At 40.8% G+C, this 26,639-nt stretch overlaps 1 protein-coding gene and 1 long non-coding RNA gene across 4 annotated transcripts in view; one reads left to right on the top strand and one right to left on the bottom strand.

Annotated features, from left to right (window-relative positions):
* The window catches only part of zbtb16a (zinc finger and BTB domain containing 16a), a 183,224-nt gene that overhangs the window by 95,674 nt on the left and 60,911 nt on the right, over positions 1-26,639 (bottom strand). For all 3 annotated transcript variants that reach the window (XM_017308633.1, XM_008428573.2, XM_008428574.2), the window contains one exon: positions 8,166-8,263. In XM_017308633.1, the coding sequence (XP_017164122.1) occupies positions 8,166-8,263 (98 nt within the window). The remainder of the gene's footprint in view (positions 1-8,165; positions 8,264-26,639) is intronic.
* Positions 18,818-21,537, top strand: LOC103476320 (uncharacterized). The gene is made up of 3 exons (XR_535447.1): positions 18,818-20,444; positions 21,052-21,120; positions 21,235-21,537. It is a non-coding gene; the product is annotated as an uncharacterized LOC103476320 (long non-coding RNA).

Below are 26,639 nucleotides of genomic sequence, written 5' to 3' on the forward strand. Positions count from 1 at the left end.
CCACCGTCTCTGAAGGCTACTAAAAATATTAGCTTGACAGCTACGCCTGATGCTGCTGTATTATGAGCGGGCCCCTGTGCTGTGTCACCTCTCACTTGCGCCCTGCCGTGTAATGGAACCCAGCTGGGAGTCTTCCAGCGGCCCGATGCCGGCGGTGTGGGGAACCGTAAATCAACAGGGTCAGGGGAAGTACGGCGAGGAGCGCAACGTCAGTTTTAAGTTGCAGAGGAGGAAAGAAATATGCCGCTATGTAATGAGCTACTGCTGTTGGTATTCTCTGTCAAGCTGAGTTTATGCACTTTGAAAATCAGTGCAGTAAACGGCGCTTCACAGACGTATTCACACGAAACACAGGAAGAACGTTTTGAGAAGGGTTAGGTTCTACAACAACATTTCACAGAGCACTGTTCAATCCATAATCTGACCTATGACCTCTGATGTCCATATCTGAACTCTTGCTGTAAAAATCTTTCAAGTGTGAACACAAGCAGGGAACGTTTGTGTTCTCACCCCTCAGGTCGTATGTTTTTCCATATTTCCCATTAGCCACTTGAATTTCAGGATGAAGGCCATTTTTCAAGATGGCCGCAGTTTTTGAGCCTTTTACGGCAATTATTGCCATAAAATGTTACCCATTTTTACATCATATGTTTTGGGCTTTGGCCATCCTACTCATTCAACTTTAAGGTCAAAATATATAGCAAAATCAGATGTTGTTTTGGGTAGCTATGGCCACCAGCAGCAAAAAATTTGGATTTTAGAGCAAACATATTCCCCATCACAACAAAGGCGGCCATATTGAAGACAATCACTAGAGAAATGAAACACAAGATCAAGAAAATATGATTTCTATGGTTTCAAACTACATAGGCCCCAATTTGACACCAAACAGTCATCTGATTGGCGATTTTAGTGTAAAAATACATTTTCCGTGACAACCAAGATGGCCATTTTGAAAAAAGAAAAGGTAAATGTGATTTCTATGGGTCCAAATATGTATTTGACACCAGTAGTATTTATCTGCGAGACATATTGGGAAATATAGTGCAAGAACAAATTTTCCTTAATGACCATCTTCAAAAATGGCTGCCATCTTGAATTTGTTTTTTAGTTTTTATCAACAAAGCAAGCTCCTTCGAACATCAGTGCTAAGTTAGGTTCTTGTATCCACATGCGACACATTTTGCTGAAATATTTAATGTTCTGCTGCACTAAGCTGGATGAAGAGAGCATCAAACAGAGAAACAGTCAAAAGCCATTCATTAACTCTGGAGGAGCTGTAGAGATCCACAACTCAGGGGAAACTGGAAGAAATCCTGACAGAGGTTGCTTTCAGAGTTTAAATCCAAGCATTCCATCTATTGGGATGTCCTAGTCAAAGTTCAGACCTGAATCCAATATATTTGAGTGAGGACTTTAAAACCATCCAGTCTGATAAAAAAAAAAAATGTTCAAATTCTGGTAGAAATGTTAAATGTTTTGACTCATTGACTCAGAACTTTTGCACAGAACTCTGAGGGAGTTGGAGTGGATTCAGGAGACAAAAATCAGCTGTGAAATAAAGAAAAAACATAAAAAAAGTTAATGCAAACCACTAAACAATTTGGTTCATTTTTGTTTTGTTCTGATCCACTTCTCTTCCTGCTACTTGCTTTTAATAGCAGCCCACCCCCTCGATTCCCCCGACTCTCGTCTCACTCATGCATACACACTGCAGACACACGCACACACAAACAAACACACACGCACATTTAGGAATTTGTGGCCTGGAAGGCAGTCAAGTTTCATTAATTTCTGGGTTTGGGTACAGTACAGTGTGTTCCTGGACTCACATCTGCGAGCGATCATAAATGCTGGAATGCTGGCAGAACATCCAGACCTGCCGGCACAAATATGTCGTCATCACTGAGAGGGAAGAGCCGGCACCGCGCCAAAACAGCCGACCGGCCGAGCCGAGCGCCAAAACAGCCAGACAAAAGCGCCACGGAGAAGGAAACAGGCAAAGCCCAATAGGAAGGCTGACCCTCCCACCATATTTATGTGAATTCACAGCATTTTTTTGTTTTGTTTTTTGTTTTTTATTGAAATGTTCTCATTTATTGGGCCATTTTGCTCTTAAACTCTGACTAGAAGAGATCAGATTAGAAGAGTGAATTGGCACGTTGGAGCCAAGTCAAACAGCTGGCTGAGGCTAGATCTGTTCTGGTAAATTTTCCTTTAAACAAAAATCTGTTTCACCTTCAACGCCTACATGGACACTTCCCTCTTTTTTTACAAGTAAATGATCAACCAGCATTTTACTATATATTGAGAATCTATATTATGAGTTTGATTAAATGAGATGAGCCACCAAAAACCATCTGGTTTTCCAGTCTTTAAGCGTAGTAATCTAGATACAGCACTTCAAAAAAATTGTGCTCCATTTAAGTCATTCAGATCATGACACTAATTTTAATCTAAGAAGTAGTTTTTAAATCACTTCAACAACTTGGTGAAACCATTACTTTTGGTCTCTAACATAAAATGCTGATAATCCAAAGTAATTAGCCACTTCACCTTTTAATGACTCAAAAAACCCCAGATTACTGTTTTAGAATGGCCTAGTCAAAGCCCAGCCTTAATTTGGATGAAGGGGCTGTCATTCTTTCAATGCGACTGAATTCAAGTAATTCTACGAAGCATAGTGGGTCAAAACTCCACCACATGTTAAGGACGTTAAGGACTCATCACCGGTTCTAGCAAATGAGTATTAGTTATACAAGGGGATTACCCTTCACAGTATTATACTCTTAATTAAAAAGTAAAATATAATTTAACTTGATACATGAGTAGTAAGTTACCAAGAACAGTGTCTTGAAAATTAACCAAAAAAAAAAAAAAAAAGCTATTTTAAAGATAAACACACTTTAGACTTGTGTAACATCAACAATAACCCAAAAGACGAGCCCTTTTCATGGCACGGCAGCCATTTTTAGGTCAGGGTGGAGTTGAACATGCCGCACCAAGATGTGCGTTTGCATAATGAAGTCAGCGTTGTAGAACCATCGGAGCTGTGGCAGGGATTTGGTGGCTTTAACATGTCAAGATTCGGTTCCTGGAGATTAGTAGAAATGCTTGATTTAGAGGTCTGCTATGTTTCAATTTTTTGACTACATTCAGCCCCGATTTAGTCTACAATTTCACTTTGATTTAGATGTATATTCTTTAATAAGTAGACCTTTTTTGATCTTGTTTGAAATAAAGAGTAAACTGACAAATTTCTACAAAGATTAAGGTGTTTAAAAGATGTGTACCTATTATATTCAGAAATAAAAAATTATTTTCTACCGAAAGTCTTTGAAAATGTAACTGGAAGATGCACTGAAGGCACGTCCTCCAGAGGAAAGTGCCCTATTTGGCAGATTTTCTGAAACTGTTCCAGATCTGTCTCAATATTTAATGACCGCCCTCCCACTTTGAAACAAAGTTGAGTAAAATTTGGTATTTTCTAAAACAATCTGAAAAAACAGAAGGAGAAACAGAAGTGTTAATCCTCTTATGGTACCTTGCAAAAATTTTCATACCTCTTGTCTGGTGTCTTTTATGACTATATTTCTGTTTTATGATGTAAAGCACTTTGAGCTGTTTTGTTGCTGACTAATTTGCTATACAAATTAACTTTTTCACACCAACCACCAACTGTAAAATATTTCTCTTTGTAAACCAACAAGTTTAAAAGAAGGAAAATAACACAGAGTCAGAAAAAAACATTTATTCATAAGTTTGTACTCAAGCCACTTTAACCTGACATCCCTAAATAAAGACAAATTGTGTCTGGTCTAAATTTGGTTGATTTGACTTTAGAAAGAGAGAAAAAAAGGGTAGGGATGTGTCTTCTCATTTCAATTGTATGTGAGCAGTAAATTAAAACTGCTGAACACATCTCACATGTTGTATTTGTATTATTTTATATTAGCAAGGTAAGTTTGTTGAGAATAAATTCTTAATTTCAAGTGTATAAAAAACGATCCATGTAAAGCACGGTGGTGGTAGAGTCAGGCTCTGGGAATGCTTCTGCTCAGCAGTGACAGTGATGGATGTTGAAAACTAACATTAAATGCTACTTCCTTGTTCTCAAACTCTGTGGCTGTAATGACATGGGAAAAAGTTGAATACTTTTGCAAAGCAGCACTGTAAAAATTACTTGCAAGCGAAGGCTCTGAATTCCACCCTCTACATGCAGGCCTTGGCTCCACGCAGCCTGTCAAACATTAAACAGCATGTGGAGATAAAAACAATACTAACAGGGAAAAAAAACCAAACACGTGGCCTGAGACGGAACAAGACGAGGGGAAAACAAAAATGAAATAGCTGGCAGAAGGTAGACTGTACATACTGTACCCTCAGAGGTGGCATGCTGCCCAGACGGGCGAGCTGCCAAATCTTCTGTAGCTACAACAAGCTGAGGGAGAGACAGACAGAAGGACAGGAAGACAGGCAGAGAGAGAGAGAGAGAGAGACCGGGCGAGCAAGGCAGCAGCGTCTGAAATGCTCCACATCCACGACGCGCCGCGCATACCAACAAGCCTCTCGCCTCATCTCCACAATATTCTGGCTTTTGTGAAGCGAGCTGACGGAGTATAGCGACAGGAGGAGAGGTGGGGGTGGGGGGTCGGAGGGGAGGAAACAGGCTCAAGCTGAGGGTTTTGGGACTGGGTGAGGTGTCGTCATTACAAAGAGACATGATAAAAATCCAGACGTGGTGTCAGACCCAGATAAAGCCCTGAGAGTCAAACGGTGGAGGCGGAGGAGCAGAAGAGGAATAAAAAAAAAAGCTAAAAAGAAAAAAAGAAAAAAAAAAGCAAAAAAGAAAAATACAAAAGAAAAAGACAACAAAGAGTATCACAGAGGCTCTGTCTCTGCGCCGTCTCTTCCCTAACCGTCGCCCGTCTCGACTGAAGCGCTCGGCTTGCCTTTCACTCCAGACCAAAGCGGCGATGAATCAACAGTGATTCGTGCAACAGCACAGGTTGATGTCGCGCATCGACACAGCCTTGCATGGAAAGAGGAAAGAAGAAGAAGAAAAAAGAAGGCAAAGAAAAAGTTTGTGCACTTGCTGCCACAGATGCTAAAAATACACTGCCCACATCTTCCGCTCATGGTGGGGCGTGTGGTTCTTCCTCGAGTTTTCACCGTTCTGTTTTCCACTTGATCATCACTTTCATTCAATGACAGCATATTTAAACTCTAACTCATTATCAACCTGTTGGTATAACATACGTGTTGGAGTCAAAGCCCTTCCAGAAGCTTCACAATAAAAAAATTATACAAATATTCCTTGTTGTTACCTCATAGGATAAAAATAAGGGACAAGAGTCTAAAGCATTCCTTATGAAATGTGCAGCATCATCTCTACAATAAATGTATTGATTTGTAATTAGCAAATGAAAAGAGAGAAAAAAAACATGACATGAAAGGAAACAATCACTGAAAATGTTCTTTAAATCACTGAAAAGAAACATTAACCTAGTAGAATCCAACGCAAAATACAGAAGTTAACACTATTTTCATTTTGGGTTACTATTCTGGTGCAAAAATATATTTAGTTTCAGCAATTCATTTTAAAGGGCCACACAGTGGTGCAGTTGGTAGAGCTGTTGCCTTGCAGCAAGAAGGTTCTGGGTTCGATTCCCGGCCCCGGTCTTTCTGCATGGAGTTTGCATGTTCTCCCTGTGCATGCGTGGGTTTTCTCCGGGTACTCCGGTTTCCTCCCACAGTCCAAAAACATGACTGTCAGGTTAATTGGTCTGTCTAAATTGCCCCTAGGTGTGAGTGTGTGTGTGCATGATTGTTTGTCCTGTGTGTCTCGCCCGGAACGTTAGCTGGAGATGGGCACCAGCAACCCTCCCGACCCCACTGAGGGACAAGGGTGTCAAGAAAATGGATGGATGGATTCATTTTAAAAACTAAAAACTCATATGGATTCATTAAACCCAGAGACATATTTCAATCATTTATTTCTGGTCATTTTACTGATTATGGCTTACAGGAAGTTTAGTTGGAGGGAAATGTCATTTGGAAAGTAACAGCAGCAATAATGCACAGATACAGTAATTAATGCAAAAGGAGCTCTAAAACCGAGCACTAAGTGCAGATACATTACAGTACTCAGGCAAACTTTTCAAAAGGCACTCGTTTCTGCATTAAAAATCTTTTTTTTCTTATTTATCCAATGCAGTATGCTATTGTATTATCATTAGCAGAAGTTCTCTAGACTACAAATTCATTAGCATGGCTTCGTGGTGACAGATCTCTGCACCAGAGATGTTCATGTTTCTCCCAGTGAGTGAACCCACCATGCCTTAGCGCTGCAGGTCTCTGTGTTAAAAACATTTCTCTGTTTGCTTGTCAGTGACGAGTCAAACACAGTCATTTTTGATTTTAAGATCAAGTCAGACGACCAACAAAAGTTGTAGGAGACTTGGAAATACTGGCTTCAGACGTTACAGTAAGGGTCAACTTACTATACCAGGAATAATCACGGAAATAGACAATAATGCCCATTAGGTTAATTATGCTAATCTTTAATAATAATAATAATAATAATAATAAAAGCCTTTTAATTAACATTATTTTGAAACAGTACAGAGCTGCATAACACCGACTGATCTCTCCTATACACACAGTGTGACATCGACATTTACTGTGTAAGTAGATTTTCAGTGATGAAGAAAGGGAAAGTTCTTGAACTTTGACTTTAAACTAATAATAAAAAACAAACTTTTGCAATCGTCTATCCAGAAAAATCGATATTGGCAGATCATAGCTTTACAAAATCATCAATCGGTGCACCGAGATCAAACCTTTGGGAGTCGTGGTGTTTAAGGATTCTAAAACTTTTGTAGAAAGTAAAACAATAAAAAGTAAATCTAGAACACATAGTTTCAATAGCGAACATATATTAATAATAGCCTTAAAAATCCCTCTTAGTTGATCAGAGGAGACTTAAACAGTAATGACAGACACAGGAACATAATCATTTATAAACTATTTGCTTTCCGTTGTAGAGCTTCATTCTTTCTGCTCTGACAAGTGATTGAGAGGCTGGGGGGTTTGGTAGTGCTGGTGTGTGTGTGCGCGTGTGTGTGTGTAGGTGGGGGGTTGGTTGTCACATGTTTGCGCAGTGAGGATTGTGAAAACGGGGTGTAATTTAAAAATAAACAGTGAATATTTGCTCGGAGCAACTTCTGCTTGTGACACACTGAGCTGTGTGCTGAGCCAATTCACTGGCACAGCGTGAGTTTGTCATTCATCTTTGTCATAAACATAGCAAGGCTGTCAGCATCAGTGTCAGTCACTGTTAAACTGCTGGTGAGACACGAACAAACAAATGATTCCTGTAATTATTCTCCTCAGAATCCAGGATCGAGAAGTGGGAGGGTTGGGGACGTTGCTGTGTCCCAAACAGGGACAACTTAAGCACCTTGATGTTTAAATTGAGGCATTTAAGTCTTTGGCTTTTACTGATTTCATAGTCCGTGAGGAAGGGAATTAGGGAACTGTTAGCCCCTTTAAAAAAAAACAATTAAAACTACATGTGGTTGAGGACCAGACGTCAGTTCATTTTATAACGTTTAAAGCCCCAGAGGTGTAGGGAGACTGGATGGTGATGAGCCTCCGGGCGGCTCAATGTTACAGGAAGCTCATTAGTCAGTGGCACTCATTGGTTTGTTCAGCTTCCAGGATGTCATTGGTATCTATGTCTACAATCTCTCTACAACACCCGCGTGCTGCAAAAGCAAGATATTTCAAAGACTTTGTGATGCTGTACACACCAAGATTCTGAGCAATCCTTGGCCATCGTTGCTAAAAGTTTGGACACCCCCACTTTAAAGAATTGTCCAAAATGTAATTTATGTCTCCTGTTTGAAGTATTTTTAACTACTTAATACTGCTCTTTTCCCCCCTTTTTCCCTTGTAATAAAGCATCAACATAAAGGCACAGTGAGTTTTATACATTTATCATTTCAAAAGCTGATGAAATAAATGATTTAACATTTGTTTTGGTAAAATAATTGCTTCATGAGTGGATCACTGCTGTGTGCAGTGGCGATGGCACTGGTCCCATAATTTCAATGCTCTTGGCTATAGTGCAAGATCTATAATAGTGTTTATTTTATCGGTACCTGAATGGGAGAGCAAGTGCATCCGTAGACGGAGACTGTCGAGAAAGCTCTTCCCGCAAAGCTCACAGCTGTAGGTCTTCATTCCACTGTGCATCTTTCTGTAAACGAGAAAAAAAAACTGAATTATACCAAATGTACCCCATTGGTAAGAGTCAATAACAACAGGATCAGCTTTACAAGCAAGTCAACTGGTTTAGAATTCAGTTTCAGCCTTGAACCATAACATCTCATCAATATCTGCTCAAAAAGTATATTTTTTATTTACATATTTCTTTTGTTGCACCTACATCTATAGACAAGGGTAAGATAAAAATTAAAGACAAGCGTTCTCCAAATTATATCGTGTAAAAAAGAAAAACTTTTAATTTAACTTGCCAATTAGACTTGATTACTGTCAGACATGACAACACAAAGTAGGAACAAAGATCTCAAAAGAGCAACACATCATATCTCACTCTCAAGAAATGTAAAAATGGACCAGAAATGGATTCTAAGCTCGTGCTAATTCATTTTCTATGTTGCAATAATAGGAGTCTCTCTGCATAATAATCTAAAAATTAATCTAAGACGTATAATATTGGTCTAAATAGTGAGTACTCTACAGTTTCAAAAAAATAAGATAAAGAGTGACTAACAAACTAGTCTCTGGACTCTAAGTTTGTTTTAATTCTTTTTCTTGAATTAAGTATCTTAATTATAGAAGTATCTTGGATTAAACCTAATTTTAATTGGTTAGAAATCTGACCTTAGTTGACTCAAAGATCAGATCATGACTCCTGATCAAACCAAAGTCATTTTAACCAACAAACTCATAGTAAATATTTATTAGTCACATGACCACCTTTCTGACAATACACAATGAGCAGATAATAGAAAGTGGACAAGGCAGATCAAAAATGGCTCCAACACACTGCTCCAGTTTTCACTTGGAAAAAGCCAGATGTTCAACAAAGAAAGAAAGAAAAAAAAAAAAGAAAAAAAAAAACAGTAAAACCTTTTTCGAACTCAAAGTGGCAAAAAGTTCAGCACTTCATGTGCAGGAACACGCTCAGATCTCTAATGGAGTCACTTTAAGTTTGTTTTTTTGGGAGCTTTGTTATTTTGTGAGATGATGTTGCACTTTCATCAGCAGATAAAAATAACACTTGGTTCAACAACTACAGGTCAGTGGAGCTCGATAGGAAACTGTCAAAGCAAAATTCAAGCAAGGCTGCAGCAAATTGAATCAGAATGCTTCCCTCACGCAAAGTTGCAGGACGGCTAACAGCTTTACGAGAAGGGTCAATCCCTGATTGACAATAAATCGTCTATTTCCAAATGGACAGTCATTAGGCTGACAGGCAGTTTAGGTGCATGAGGTCAGACAAAACGAAGGGTCAATATTTGATTGTGTGGTAAAGGCCTTGAAGGTTAGGTAACTAAATAACAGACTTAACACTAAAAACCGCCTGTGTTGCGAAATCCTCAAGGACCCCACGGCTCAGTGAAAAGCATATTATTCTTGAGCGATATCTAAAACAGCGCTCTAAAGCAATTAAGGTGACAAGAATTGCCAAACAACTGCCACGGAGCCTTAAGCCTCCTAAATACTTCAAATGCTTCATCTTGAGAGCGGCAGCACTCACACGCCCACGAATGAGATGACTGTTTGTCAAGACGGTGCACTTTCAGAGTTTAATCTTCAACACAGGTCACCGTCTTACATTGCTAGATCATACTGGGGGAATCACAACCAAGGCAGCTGGCGAAACCAAAATTGCAGCACAAAAAGGAAAGGCTTATGATTCAACGTTCAGGTGAGAAAAAAACGACAATGTCAAACAGATTTCACAATCCCTCTGCGAAGTTGGGTGGCAGAGACCGATCAGCCGAGCGAGTTCTTGGGGAAACAATGCCCTTGATAAGAGATCCCCTCAACTTGGGCGAGATGACAGCCATCCATCATGCCGGCTCTCCAAGTCTCTGAGGAGGAGGTGGTGCTGCTCTCCCAAAACATGACTGATTGATGTCAGATGTCGAATGCAAATTGATTTACAGCTTTCTTGTGCACCTCAAATCAGACGGAGGAAGACAAGCGCAGTGACGAGACAAAGACAGGCAGAGATTATAGCGCTTTCCCCTGAGGTGGCTGCAGGAGTTGAAGCGGCCAAGCAGAGTCCTCTCAATTAATTGCTGCATAAAAGCCTTGAAACTGGATCAGAAAATGCTAAAAGGACACATAAGTCAGGGTAACCATTTTGTGGTTGAAATTTGAATAGCGTAACTGCTGTTGGGAAGATTCAAGTCAATGAAATGTTCTATAAATACTAAATCTGTCCCTGAAAAAGGAGGAGACAAAATCTTCAGAGAAATAGTTATAATGGAGAAGGAGTATGATAATGGTTCAAACACCAAATATACCTTGGTAGGCAAGAATACACACAACGTAAACCATCTAAGGCTAAGCATTAGCGCAGAAGCTAACATCCACAATCTTGTCTCTGCTCTTGAGATTACAGCCAATCAGTGCCAAGGAAAATGAATGATGTTCATGGATTGGCTGCTTTGTAAATGACACCTAATGTCATCTAAAGTAGCATTACACCCACACATATTTCAGCTTCCCAAGCTGTCTTTTTTTTTTCATATACTTTTGATACGCTGTATGAAAGACATCCATGGACATGCAATTTTTTCTTGAGTAATTTGTAGTCACAATTTACCAAAAAAAAAAATCCACAAATACTGAACTGCTAATAGACAAGGGTCCATCCACCACAGACCAACATGTATGGAAGATCCATGTCATGCCACCCGGCTCATACGGCATCTGACTTTAAGTTGAGCTTGAGCAGCTGAGGATCCAGGTGGAGGCAGCCTCCTGATGTCATTTTGGGCTCCACCACTAGGTGCTCAATGGTGAACTCCCGGCGCCAGGCTTGGCTCCATGAGGGGAACCAAAGTTAACCATTCTGCTTGAATCATCTTCGTTTATCCAGTTTGTTCTTGGTCCGACCTCCCTAATGAGAACAAGTTTCAGGAGAGACCCTTCCCGTCACCAAAGATCGTAAGCATTCTCAAACCCATTGAACGTGGCAAAATTGAGAAAATTTTCTTTTCAAATTTTGCCATTTCCATCAATCTTTTCTCATGTGATTCTTCGAAATGCCCCCCCAAAAAGGACATTGATGGAAACACACTTAAAGAGGATTTGCTTTACTGCAAATCAGGTCCTGATGCATCTCTCCCCAGCTCCATCCTACCATCACTCGCTACTAGGACACCATAATACTTGAACTAGATATAGGATATATGTGATGTTTTATTGAATTATAGCAGCACCATGTCAGCAATTTAAACCCTCTACTCCAGTTTCAATCAGAATACCATAGCAGAGGAATCAGACAGTGAGGAAGTGTGCATTCAGACATATTACATGTCCAACAGCTGCAGTTGCAAACTTAGTGCTACCATTCAGCCGCCGTGTCACAGCTACATTGCATTCCACTTAAGCAACTGTCACTCGTACTTGGGAATGCTCACCTCGCTGTGGGGGGAAATAAAACAGCTGCACTCGTACTCTGCTCTTGCACATTTCCTCTAATTAACTGAACCGAGTCCTGTGATTATCCATGTTGCAGGTAGTGTGCGTTGAAATCATCAGAAATGAGTGATTTTAGATGGTAGGTCATCCATCTCCACCGGTGATACAGCAACCTGAGCAAAGCGTCAGGAGGGGGTCAAACGTGAGGTACTCACTTTTACGCCGATAAGAGGGGAAACACACGTAATCGGCAAGCAGCAACACACACAGAGCACAAAGACTTTCTAAAGCCTTTTGTGTCCTGCCTCAATCTGACCATTGTGCCCCCCAGACAGAGCACCGATAAGGCATGGATGGTCTTATTAAGGGCACTCAAAGTGGAACCAGCGCTTCGTTTTGCTTTTTTTGCTCTCTAAATGTAGCGCTGACGAGCAGAGGGTTCTGTCTGCAGCTGAGAGTGTGTTAAATTGAACAGCAACAGCCAGCACTGCACAGCGAAACTGCACATTTCTTGATGTTGAACAGAATGAAAACAGCGCCTGTTAAAATAATCCTGTCTTTGAAAAGTAGGGTTTAGGACCATTAGCAGCTTGGCCCGGCTTAAGCGCCAGGAATAAAGGCTACATTACAGATGTAAAGTGCAAGTTCCTGTCAAGAATAAAAACTTTAAAATCCAAACTGTAGAGAGAAACTATTGCCAAAATGTCCACTGTAGTTAAGTCAACTCACAGAACGGATGGTCAAACAGACAGTCAGAGGGATTCACATTTTAAACGATGGAATCAGGAACAAAGTCTGGAAATAAAAATATTTTTCCAAAGTTTATTTTCCACTTGGACGCTTTTCCAGTCATGGGACATTCTTGAATCAAGATTTTTCCAAAGTGAGGAGGAAAACCCAAACAAACCTCCAGACAGCACTGCCAGAGAAGGACCAACGTTTGTTAATGAAAAGACCTCATTGGTGCTTCCATTTGGATTCATTTATTGATCTTTAAGACATTAGAAAATCAAATCACACTATAATTGTCTGCTCATGTCTTGCTTCCGAGATATATAGCGGAAGGTGCGCGAGTGTGTGTGTGTGTTTTGTCTGCGCGGTGGGAGGGACGCAGGCTGATTTGAAACAGACTGACTGTAGCCATTAAGGAAGTTCTCATAAAACTCTCTGAGGCCATTTACTCAGTTAATAATCAACTTTGTCCAACAGTCACTTTTGACAGCGGCAGTAAATTTGAAATTTATGTCAACAGAACATATGCTGATCACCTCGTGCGGTGTGCCTCCTCGTAAAACGCAGCCTCAACCAAGGGCTGTTTGACTTCACTTGTGTGTGCGACTGAAATGTGAGCCGATTACAGGCCCGTGTTATTGAGCCGTAACAGCTTGCCTCGTGTAATTCAGAAGTTTTTCCTTTTTATTTATTTTTTTTAACCGCCTCATATCGCCGCCGGACTTGGCGGGGCATAAATCATAACTACTGCTACATTCACTGAAGGAAACGCACACAGGCTCCCCACCCGCCCTCTTTTTCTTACGATAGCTACAAAGGTAAGATAAGGTAACCTGCCTGACAGGATGAAACAAGAAAAAAACGTAAATGGAGACATAACAACAAACAATACAGATAATATGATTCAAGTTCACGGTCTTTGGGTGGTTTTCATCATCTAGATGTCCCATAATGTGATTTGACAGAGGCAGTGAAGCAAAACCCGCAGAAAAATCCACAAACTGATGAAGTGCAAATAGGCGGAGATCTCCTGTGCTCTAACTGTGGAAAACCAAAATGGTTCTTAACTAATATAAGAACCGGGATGTATTTTCATCTGCAATCATGTGGAATTAAATCATTTAAAATTAATTTGACAACTATTTTAAAATCAAACAATCAAATTGACCATTTTTTTTGGTCAATTTAACCTCAGTCTGTTTAAACTTTCACATCAACCAAACTTCTCTTTAATTACTGGATTTCTTAGGTAGACAGTTAATTGGCTCATAACATGTTGAGCTCATGGGGAAATAACATTCACAGCACTAGGCTCACAACTACAAGATGAGACTTTGAAATTATTTTCTAAATTAATTCCTGTATTAAATACATTTGCAAATCACTGTTTAATTAATTACAAACCAGGTTTAAAATAATAATAATAATAATAATAATAATAATAATAATAATAATAATCAGAGCAGAAAAATTCAGTTGCGGTTAAACTCTAACCTTTTCTAAGATGTATCCTTTGAATGCAGTGCAGTTGATATTTTTTTTGAAATTATTATTTTTATTTTGAAATTGGGCTCAGTTTAGAAACGCGCCGTTTAATTTCGATCACTGTTGTATTTCAAACATCGAGCCAGATTTGGTAAAATTCAGACCAGATTACTTCAAAACCAAAACACGGTGAAATATCCCTTTATTTCAGCGCTTCATGGGGACGCTGTGAATCATATACCAACTTCAGCTTCATCACCACATTGGCTGTTCCAAAGACTGGGAGAACATTAAAATAATTCAGTTTGACTTTGACCAGCCTGAATTCTCTGGTGAAGGTTTAGTGGAAGGAAAAAGAAAAGTGTGGTAGACATTATTGTCTGCCTGTTGCTCCAAACTGTTCCCACAAAAACAGCTTCAACATGGTGGGGGGTATTTTAGCCAGATCACGTCATGCTAACTGAAGACGGATCGTTGTTTTGTGTTTCTGTCAACAGGAACTACGAGGACATTTTAACAGCAAACAGTCTTGCTGCTTCATTAGTGACTAAGCCCGTCCAATCAACTGTCACTGTTTTTGACAGTAGACTCTCCAAGTAAAGCAAAATGTGTTTTGCAGCTTGAATGAGTACAGAATAGTAGCTGGAACCAATTACCCCACACAACAGCAGAACAGTAACAAGCCGTTGTAATGGCATTAAGAGGAAAGACAGGCCAATAAGCATTGCATTACAAACGAAGCTCCATTCAAACGCTGCTGTAAGTGGAGTAATGCATTGCAGGAACAAGAGCCTGAACAAAGCGAGTGTCCATTTGAAGATAAAAGCACGCTGTGGAGGAAGACTGTTGCTGCATGACTTCCCTGTCATTACAAACAGAGCTGAAATGATGCACAAGGCGTTTCAGTGGCAGTCGGGTGGCTGATCCTAATGCAGCCGTAAGTGGCCCAGTGTGCAGCCGCCACCTCTTATTTCGGTTTCCTGACAGAGACGCCGGGAGAGGCGACTTTTATCAACACGACTTTTTGGTCCACAAACAAAACAAGCGGATGATCGAGAAGAACGTAGAAGGAGCTTGATCTCCGCTACAGATAGGAGTCGAGAACTTGACACAGCTCCTCATTTATTTGTTGTCCTCTAAAGCACAGTCCTGTCTATCGATGCGCCATGAATCCATTTTGTCTGGAGGAGGAGGAGAAAGCGGCTCCCTTTGGTGTCATCTCATCCGTCCAATTCCGCCGGCCTCCCGTCATCCCGCCTCTCTGTCTTTGCGCAATCTAAATGTATCAGGCGAGGCTGCTGTAACGCTGTTTATCCAGAGTCCTGCTGCACATATCAATGACTCGGCCCCCGTCGCCCCGCGTCGGGGAGACGTTCATAGAAATTCAAGCCACACACGCGAAGCGCCGAAGCACTCGTGTTGAGCATAGATGAGTGGTAGGGGAGGCGGAAAGGAGAACAGACAGAAGAATGAGGAGATTTTCATCCTTTTTAAGTTATTTATAATACAGACACCAACCGCAGGCGAAATCTGCTCCGGAGAAAAACAGCTACACTCCTCGTTCAGGATGGAAACAGCAGGAAAACTGCTTTAATGAATACTAACATGTTGCATCGTCAACATTTCATACTGAGGTGATATATCAGCTCAGTTTTAATAATGAATGCAATTATGACAACTGGCTCCAAGTAATAATGAGGTATATACAGACGAATTAAAATCCAATCGCTTATGCTTGACATGCAGAAATATTACACTCCCACTGACTGTTTAAGGCCTCCAACCTGTCAGATTGTATAAAGAAAAAAGAAAATCGCATCATTTTATCAAAAACGGGCTGATGGAGACTTCAGAAGACGGAAGAACAAAGAAGCTGCTCTTTTTTTTTTAGTGTCCAAGACAAAATGTTCCAGACTTTATAAAGCTGAATTAATGCAAACCTTATAAAACTAAATTATCTTGGCACGATGTTAAACCTTTAACCTAAAATAGTTCCAGATGAATTCCTCAGATCTGTACGGCACTGTGCAGGTTAGTCATTTCACTTTCTTCTCTGCTCCCGTTTTAGCCACTTTTTTTTTTCTACAGATCAGAACAGCTGAGAATGAAAATCAGACCAGAAACAAGATCCAAAGATTGGTCTTGTTCTTTCTCCCTCTTGCCCCCTGGACCCTAATGGAAGGTACTCCTGGTTCTGGGCTTCGGCATTTTTATGTTTACTTCCTGGACGTCATTGAAACCCTAAATCAACTTTTTTTTCCTGATAAACTGTCTAAATTGGTTCTTCAAGGTGCTATCTTTATGTTTCCGTGCAAATTCTCACATTTTTGTGTAAATTTGTTTAATTCTAGAATGAGTCTCCTCTCTGATCTAGTAGGCTTCTTCCTGTACCTCTCTACAGTCACCACATGCTTCCTTAGAAAGATTGACTGCTGCAAAAAAACTGGCATTAATTGACCTTCTGAGTTTAACTGCATTGTGTTCTAATTGGTCGGATTGGAGCAGACTAATGGGTAAGGTTATATTGAAATTAATTGGACCGATCTGAATTGAGTTTGAGCCAAATGGGATTGAATATAATTGGTTAGCACTTAATTAATAAAGTAAACTGAATTGAATGCAAGACCTCAGACACTTAGAGAAAAGTATATATCTAGATTGATTTCTAGATTATTTTTCAGACCTGCGAAACACTAAAGAGGAGCTTTAGAAAATCAGGGTTTCTTAAATCTGAACAAGACTGAAAACACAAAATGTCAAAACAATGAAATAAATTGAAGAAGATAAAGGAGTTGCACTCAGATTTCAGCAGATCAGAGTTTTTAAATATCAGTAATCTGGGATTGGCCAGAAAACTCCAATCGGTGCACCATTAATACATACTGCTTCTAAATTGCTGCTGGCTGTGAAGGGCGAGATCCAGAACACCAGAACCGAGTTTGGGCTGTTACAGAAAATGAGAAGGACACGAATGAGAGGTGGGGCACGCCAACGATGCCAAATGATCCTGAGAATGTTTTTAGTTCACGGCTCAGACCAGCACCAAGGCGCTGCTCCACATGGACCGGGCTGCATCACCGCTCACAACTTCACTGCAGCGTCGCAGGAAAATCACAGATCAGACTGCTGAGGAGAAACTGTTCACATACACCAGAGACAACCAAAGCCGTACAGTAAGAACAATCAACGTGTTGCTTCCAGGAAACCTCTTGCCTGTTAAGTGTTTTTTATACAACTGTTTATTCTTATGATTTTAGTTTGAAATAAAACATTGTCCTGAAAGAAAAGTAATGGAGAAACAGCTTCAAAACCAGAACCAAGATGTTGGAGACTTTATTAGTGACCAACCACCTCAACTGTTCTCATCCATCTGAACATCGATTAAAAACAGAGAAGTTGCAGAATGTGGCTCCAACACTCAGCTGCATCTCATTATTAAAAATAATACTAAAGCTCTAGTCATTTTAACTGGTTTATTGCAAACACACTTCAAATGTTGATTTCTATTAATTGTAGTCATTATGGCATGAAGCTCATAAAAACTCAAAATTCAGCTTAAAGGAGAACATTGTGAAACAAAACAATGTTATGGCCTACATACACATGTTGATTTAAAACTTGTCCAGCAGACAGGTACTGACCAACAAACAAGCTGATTTTAAGAGCTCTGCATTTATATCAATGGAAAATGTAGTGGAAGGAAAATGTGTACAAGTAGCAGGTATAACTGCAGCCTGGAGAGAATTTTGAGGATAAACAACTTGGAGGTCAAACAGGATCTGAGCCAGAACTGTTACAGTCTTTGTTACTTTGCACTGAAGTCATTTTTTTCATTGGTCTAAAGCCAACATTCTAGTTTTCAGAGAAGATTAAATGAGCCACTCTCTGTGTCACGAATCCTTACAGTACATGAGTTTCAGTAATTAGACCAAATTAATGACATGAATGAACTTTTCCATCATATTCCAATTTGTGCGAGATGCATCCATTTTAATTAACTGCTCACACATTAATTAAAATGCAGCTTTTTGGATTTTTCTCACATGTGGAGGGTAGAGTTTACTGCTTGATTTTTGAGAATAACTTCATTTTGATTAAAGGTTTCCTAAACAGCTCGGTTTTATTAATACAGAACGCATACTTGGGAACAAACCATGATGTAACAATTAAAAATTGCACCAATTATTAACTCTTTGGAGCCAATAGGGTTAGAAGAAACTCCTTCTAATGCTGGAGATCAAAAACACGGCTCTGCTAATTGTGCTTCCCCAACGTTAAGAGTATTTCAGCTTAATCCCAGTCAGATTCCCGGATTCCCCAAAGCTTAGAAGGTGGGATTCACACCTTAATGCCCCTCAGTGTAACGAGTAAAGCCATTTCCTCCCGTCTTCTACAGCTCCACTCAATGCAAAGTGCTTCCCTGCTCCAACAAAGTCATTTTATGCAGCGAGGGGTGACGCCGACAGCAGAACGTGATCCTGAAGGCTGCCGTACAAATCCTCGGCCTGGCAGGAGAAAATTTAACTGGAGAGAAATTATGAGCCACACAGAATGCTGATAGTTTAAGAGAGAGCATTAAAGAGCTGCAAAAATCCACTTCATCATTTTACTTACCCCTGGACTCTGTGAATATTATACTGTAGACATGCAGCTCTCACCACTGGAGGTACTCAGAAGATATTTTGCTCTCAGTTATGTGGTAAATATGCAGGAATAACGATCAAAATGGGCTCCTTTCAGCATTACTGCAGTCTCCTAGAGCAGCTTGTTTATTAACGAAAATGATTCATAATTATTTTTTGATTTTGTATACAAATCACAATTATATGAGTTGAGAAGCAATGCAGCTGCAGAACATGGATTTACCTTAAATTAAAAAAATTCAAAAAAAGTACCTAGAAAAAAGTTGTTTTTTCCCCATCGATGCATTTTTATTTAAAATTTAGCATTTACTAATTAATGGGTGTGAAACAACTTCACTTGCAGTTTTTAATGATTCAATCAAATTATCTCATATTATGGGTATACACAGCTTGAATCATGATAAAGAGAAAGAAAAAGCAGCGGTTCAAATCTGGGTTTATCTCAGATCAAAATCTCCATCTCAATATCCAATGATTATAATGCAATGTGGCATTTTCTTCAAATCTTGCACCTCGAAAACTAAAATATCATTCAAATATAAGTCTACATAAAGTCAGGCAGTAAGAGGTTCGTTTTCTTTCTACAGTTAATGAGGTGTTTTTTATGACACAGCCAAAGAAATTCTGTCCCATTTCACTGTTTTTACAATGGGTGTTAATATGGTTAACAGGAAAAACTTTTAAAACATTTACTGAGGTGGTCCTTTCTATAAACCGTTTAAGAAGGACTCCTGCAGACAGCTGTGTGGTGAGGGGATCTGTGAGGGATCTGAAAGCTGCGGAGGCTGGGGGCTGCGGCTGCGCGTCGGCTCAGGGCAGCACACAGGTGTGAGCGCGCCTGAGTGCAGTTCCCTGCAGCTTCTCCCCTTGGTCATTACTATAAATGACAGCGTGCACTTAGTCAAGCAGCCTGGTTAAATAAGGATTAGAAGGATGGGGAGAAAATAACTTCACACTTTTGAGAGCAGCAAATGGTGTTTGCAAAGAGCGCAGCTGAAAGCGGAGAGAGGCAGGGGAGAGCTGGGCTCTGCCTGCAAGTAACCCGACGCACGCCGCCTTCCCTCGTTTTGTTTTTCTCTTCTGCATCTGAACCAGACCTGCAGACACCTTCGCCGAAGCGCTGGAACAAAGACGAAGGAGGGCATGAAGGATCGCGTGCAGAAAGTATTTCTGTTAAAGCCCAACTCTGAGACAAACATGAGCCCTGCTGCTCCCTCTCTACCCCTCACCACCACCCTCCCTCCCTCATGCTTCTCGTTTGGTTGGAGCATCAAACGACCCCGCCGTCTGAAAATAGCGCGTCGACATTTCTGTTTCGTCTTGTCGTTTCCTTTTTTCCTCCTTTTTATTCTCGACAATGTTGCCAGTTTGCTAGACTCCTGTTTCTTCTCATGCCTCCTGCCTTCTTGATCTGTGAGAGGTTACAGCGCAGAGTGCCTCAGACGTGCGCGTGTGCAAGTGTGTGTGGCGTAGGAGAGCTTTGGTGGTCTATAAAAAGCAGCCAGACAAAGTCTTCCCTCTCTCTTCATGCATTATGCATCGGCATCACCTTCCATCAATTGGCAGAAAAACCTCAAAGATGTCTAACTTTAGCTTCCACTCTGAAAGCCAAACAGAGGAGAAGATGTGGTATTTTGACTGCCACAGTCGAGCTAAGCACCTGTTACATCAATAAAAGCTGCGTTTCGCAACAAGACGGCGGCAACATGTGCGATGGAAGATGAAGAAAAAGAAGCACTTAAATGCGGAGAGTGGAGAAAGGTAGCAACAACAAAGCTGAGCTGGATGAAAGATAAAATAAAAAAAAACAAGCATGTGTTCAGAGTTTCAGCTTCACCGCCAGCCTGGCTGATGGTTCCAGGTCAATATGACAGGTCAGCATGGGGCTATGTAAAGGTAGGTTTATATTAACTGTGCAAACTGTTTCCTAACGTGGATGAATCCCAGGAATTCTGCATATTTTAACCCTTCACTAACTCTTTTAATACTTCCCCAGTAAAAATGCATAACCAAAAGCAGGCAGGTCGAGGTGATTACACCGATGCTTATCATATAATAAGCTTATATCATTTCTGAGATCACGTTGCTCCAGTAAATGGAACTGGAGGCTTTTAGCACGTCGTTGCCAGCGGTGTGGAGAATGCACACCGCTCCTCCTGCAGCATCATGTTGACCAGATGTTGCTTATCTGTGGAGACGCTGGCGAGCCGTCAACATGGCGTCGACAGCACGGAGCGCACTCCGCAGCACGGCTCCGTGTAAACATGGCTGTTTGTCTGGAAACAGGAGAGGGACCTTGTGATTTCTAGTTTTGGGAGTCAGCGAGAGCCAGAGGGGACCAGCTGACAAGGTGATTATTTTTGGCGTTCTGGACGCCATTATGCAACGGCGCTGGGATTGATTTACTGTACAGACCTCCCAATGCTGGAAAAAGGAGGGGAAAAAAAACCCAACATTGAGAGGAAAAAAAAACGCAGGTCAGCGGTGTGTTTGTGTGTTTCAGGGAGAATCTGTGCATGTGTATGAAGAGAGAAATAAAAGGATTTAATACTGGGGGAAAAAAAAAAACCAGGTAAGCTTCCAGAGGCTTATTTTGACACTGGAGATGGCCGCAGGCAGGTTGTTTTGATGTCTGTGACCTCACACACTCCTCTGTTTGTGTGCGTGTGTGTGTCTGTGTGTGTAGGGAGGTTCAGGTGGCAGCGGTGGCACTAAGCCATGTGCACCGTCATTCACCGCACGTCCGCCTTCCAGGAGCAGCAGGCAGCACCCAGGGGCGACCCAAACAGCCCCACCCGCAGCTCTGCGGGGCTGCAGTAAACAAGCGCTCCCCCTCTCAGCAGAAAGGCTGTGATGGTCTGCTCTGTTCCAGGACTGTGAGCGTGTTTATTTACTGTCCTGACGGACTCAGGCTGCCTCCACTCTGATGATGTCCTGATGGAAGCCATGGAAATTCAGCAATCCGCTCCAATAAAAATTACGAATTTTTGCTGCTTAATGCATGTAAGGTTTGAAAATCTTCTAAAACAGTAATTTCTTTGTCCTTTAAAGTCCTTTTAATCAAACAATCAATGCTGCACCCTTCCAGTCAGCTGGCTGAAAAAGAATCCTCAAGAAACAGAAAGACGATATCAGCCATTTGGAAATAATCGCCAGTTACAAAGACGCACATAGTCAGAATATGGAGCCTAAAAGAGCGCCCCTTTCTCCGTTATGCTGCTTAAAAACTACCACCACGATCGCAGCTGACTGCAGGTTCTACCCGGGCAGATGGCCTGACTGATTGATAATCTAATATTTTTTTTGTATTTTAAGTGAAACTGTGATGTTTTTACCATTGTAACACAGAAATCTTGCTGAAAATTTAAATGGAAAATTTATTTTGTTTTGTAATTGAAATGTAAGTATTTAAATGGTGTTTAAATACATAAATATTCTCTATACTTTTTTTCTGTCATAATTATTTATTTTTAGATTTAGGGGGCAATAAACAATTGTTGTTTAGTCTGCATTATTCAAACTCTAGTTCGAAACCTAATGCCAACCAAAAAAACAGACTCTGGTCCACTCAGCAAAATGCTCCAAGTTTGGTTAAAGTGAACTCTGATGCAGTGTGAATGCATGTGAACAACAAGCGGACTAAAGACCACTTCAAAAGCAGGAAGTGGACTACAGTGCAGGGCGCTTTGCGTAAATACAATCACAATAAATGTGAGGGTCTAGCGCTAGCAGGAGAAATAGCTTGTGGTCTTTTGCCAAAGTCAAAAGAGAAATCCTACAACCACTAAAATCTGACACCACTCAATTTTTGTTAACATTTCATAAAGAAGGAAGTGGTGCTCAGAGTCTTCTTCTGAGGTTTTCATGTTTCCTTCAGTGGTTCTTGAAGCAGCGCCACCAGAGGAGAGGAGGAAACGGGTTGCTCAAAGGGTTTGGTTGGTTTGATCAGTGCAGTGAGAAACTGAACCGCAGCAACTGAAAATGGAACAAATGATGCAACTTTTGTCCCCAATCGAACAGAGTCTACAGGACTTTGAGGTGTGAAAACACCCTTAATTGTTGGGTTGAAACAAAATCTACCCCAATGAGTTTTTGTTTGATGTAATCCATGTAAAGACAATCTATATCCAAATATGAGAATAAACGTGCCTTTCAGGACTTACAGAACATCTGTATCAACCAGTAAAAGCTGGATGAATGCATTTCTAAAAATGATATTTTATATTTAGTTCCGATGTTCACAGCAGATGTCAGACTTTTGTATTTAAGAGTTGTAACAAAAAAAAATTGACTTGCCACTACAAGTGCTGCATAATTCATGACACACCTGCAACACTATTTCCATCATCCATATTTTTGCTAAACTAAATAAAGTGATACACTAACAGGATTAAAACTGTATTAGATATGACTGACTAGAGACTAAGCTCGCTCCAAGGAAAGCCAAACATAATGAAGCATGACAAACACTTCCATTTCCAGCAGACAGACTGATTTTCCCAGCAGTTTCCTCGAACCTGACTTTGGGAATCATCGCAGCTTGTTGCGCTGCAGCGGCGGCTCTGTGCGCTGCCTCATGGCCGACATTTAACACGCAGTTTGTCTACGGACGCATGCGATTGCTGCGTCTCGCATTAGCGCCGTCATCTGCGCACAACGATTAAGCAGAGAAAACTTCAGTGAGTGAGTATGACAGCTGAACAGCAGCCAGTGAAAGGAGAGGGCTGTCTGTGCCAAGAATTCCTGTCGGGTTGAATCAGAGCCTGCGCTGCAGAGGGTCATGTGAGACTTTTGGGTCTGAGTGTGTGAAATCTATCTAATAACAGAGCGGCATGCGAGTGGCCGTTTTTAAAAATCATCCAGTTTGGGTCTTAGAGGACAGATCTAGTGGGGAGAGAAAAAAAGGAAATATGAGACATGCAGGAAGTGGTCCGGCTGGTTCTGGGCTGGACCTGGAAAACTTGCTGCTCAGGGTGTTCAGAAGCAAGGTGTGCGGTCCAGAAGAACACACCTATCAGGGAGTCTCAGTAACAACTGAATGCCAGTTCCGTCAGTCTCTAGAGGAGAACACTCCGGGGGAATTGCCCTGAACGCTGCCGAGTGGAAAATTTCTGACAAAAACAATCAAGTTGCAGGAGAACACGTGGAAAAGTCAAGTCAAAGAATTTTAAATACATGATTTTTATAAATCCTTCACATGTTGTGTGATTAACAGGGCCCATTCCCCTCCAACGTGTACAGAGGGGAGGCGCCGTTGCCATAAGACAAGCGTTCCGGAAAGAAATGGAGGGGGAGGCGAAAATATACTGTGAGAGCAAAAGGATAAAATGTGTGCTGACAGCTTTTTGGCCACGTGGCCAGAACACTGAAATAGTAGCGTCTGTATGTCAGGTCGGGGTCGTTCCCCGCACTGGAGAGCAGACTCTCCCCGACCCCGGCGAGGGAAAACATCACACGGCGCTGCAGTCAGCTGATAATGTGCTATCCCACAGATGATCTACCCACTGGTCCAGATGTGACGCAACCGTAGCCCCGAAACGGCCCAAACCGCAGAAACAAACGGGAATTCATTACATCAACAAGTGAGAATTCACACACTGGTGCATATTAGGGTTCAAATAATGACACAGAGACTCAGATATATACATACTCCCTAAATGAATTAGTAAACTCTAAATCTGTTTGATTTCCTATGTTGAAGCTTCCAAGCTCCTAACATGGATGAGCTGAACGACAAAGACTGAGCTTTTGATCCAAATGTTTGGAAGAATCTAGATGAAGCTTTCAAACCTAAACACATCACACAAACGGTGAAGCTCGGTGGTGGCAGCATCATGTTAAGGGATTGTTTTGTTCCAAAGGCTTGATTGAAACCATCATTCAAGACATTTAAGCACAAAACATGCTTAGATTAAAAATGTTCATACAGCAAACGTCACTAACGTAACATGGCAGTTTGTTAAGTGGCTGTTTCACTGTTTAGAGCTAACTTAAATCAGCTCTCAATAAAAATATATGAAAGTAAAATTTCTCCAACCAGAACAGATCTCATCACACATTGTAGATTATAATACCAGGGAAATTACTGTTTTTCAACTTAAGAATGAATGTGTGTATAAAAAAAAAGTTTTCTTTAAGTATTAACCAGCTAAAAAAAAAAGAGTTTTGAAATTTAGATTTTTATGTTTCTGAATGAAATGAGTATTATTGTCTAGCAAATTTATAGTAAAAAATTCATTCATACAATTTGTTATTTTCCAAATTTCTCCAGACATGGAATATAATGAATGATTACGCAATTATTTTTGACATTCTACTTCACGAGTATGCTCTTATTTTGTAATGTCTCCTGACTGATGAGCACTTCCGCCCCCTGGAGGGCCTCACCTCCATGTTGAGGTCTGACATTAAAGATGGCTGAAGGAGGAAAGAAGGAGTAGCATCGGCAAACGCTTTACAGTGGGAATAAGACGGGAATGAAAATATGGAAACTGGAAAACATTGAAATGAACTTGAAGGCAGCAGCAGTGTTTAGCAAAAAATAGAAAATAAAGAAATTGGCAATTCACTTCTCCAACTGCAATACAGTTTTTCTTAGCAATGAATAATCAATTCAAATAATCATGAGTTCAATATCGACCAAAATATGGCCATGACTATTTCCCATAATTTAGACATGGTTCAGATAAGAGGGAAAATTTGCAGTTTTATGTTGTACAATCAGCTCCAATGAAACAAAAAGATCAAATAAGTCACTAAAAGAAAAACTTAATGACATTTAATGACATTTGTGTCGATGCTGACTGGATAAACAGGATTAATGACATTAAGAAGGGAGTGGTTTGTGTATCACAGTGAAACAGTAAGACTGATTACATTAACGCATTGTAATTCAATTAAGTCATAATAATATTACATAACAGCTCTGAGATTATTAATCTGCTGCGGTGGCTTGGACCTGCGCTCAGACAGCGGTGGGTGGACTTTTCCCTTTCAACAGGTTAGGAGGAGCATAGAGACAGAAATCGATATGACTGCTAATGCTGTGACTCACCAGACCTGTGTGTGTGCGTGTGTGCGTGTTTATACGCATGTGCATGTGTGTGGCAGAGAGAGCAAACAGGGTGCAGGATGGTGAAGTAAACATCAAACAGAACCGTTAAATCTCCTGTTTGAGGAACATGAGCAGATGATGAGGAGACTTTCATTTCCATAAACCTCAACACAAAGTGTTCAACCCCTCTGCACAGCTAATTACACAACATTTAAAACACTTCCAGTGTCCAGTGTGGCCTCCAAATTATTCAGCACCTCTAATAGAAATCTTCAGAGTGCCAGTCAGATGGTGCCTCAGGCAACTTGGACTGTTGACTGCTCTGCCTCCCCAGAACCAGAACCAAACACAGAGAAGCACCATTCGGTTTTTATGCTCCTCTGATCTGCAGCAAACGTACAGAAAACTGCAAAACTGCAGAAACACTGAGTTCTTTTAAATCCAGGATAAAAACTCACCTGTTTAGAGCTGTCTTTGATTAATAACTGGAAACTTGATCAGTAAATTCGATGCATATTTGCTTGATGATTTTGATGACGGCATTTGATGACCACCGGTATTATCAATCGCTGATAAGGCCTGAAAACCTCTTTTAGTCACCGCACTGTTGCCAAGTGAGCAATTTTGTCGGCATATCAGGTTTTTCAAAGATCGGTGAAGGGCCAGATAACTGCAGTCTGTGAAACCTGGGTGTGAATTGTTCTTGTTTGATTTATTTACTGCAGATTCGGCCGGCAAGCCGCCTGATGCAGAGTTGGGTTCGAACTAAAACACATCCTGGAAACACTGGTCTGACAATAACAGCTACCAACAATAAGAAATTTTACAAGACTTTCCATAATGCACCTGTTGTGCAGCACTATGAATCTGGTCTTTTCAAATGAATAAATGTTGATGGAAGGCACATCTGAAGCTGGCAGATCTCAAAAAAAGGGTTAAACGTGAGAGAAAAGGAGATGCATCCAGTAAACATTAGATCTGATCAGCAACGGTGAAATTACAGATGCTCTTGAGGCCGTCCCGGAATAAAGTCATGT

This window comes from Poecilia reticulata, linkage group LG14 (assembly GCF_000633615.1).
Source record: "Poecilia reticulata strain Guanapo linkage group LG14, Guppy_female_1.0+MT, whole genome shotgun sequence".
Classification (NCBI taxonomy): Eukaryota; Metazoa; Chordata; class Actinopteri; order Cyprinodontiformes; family Poeciliidae; genus Poecilia; species Poecilia reticulata.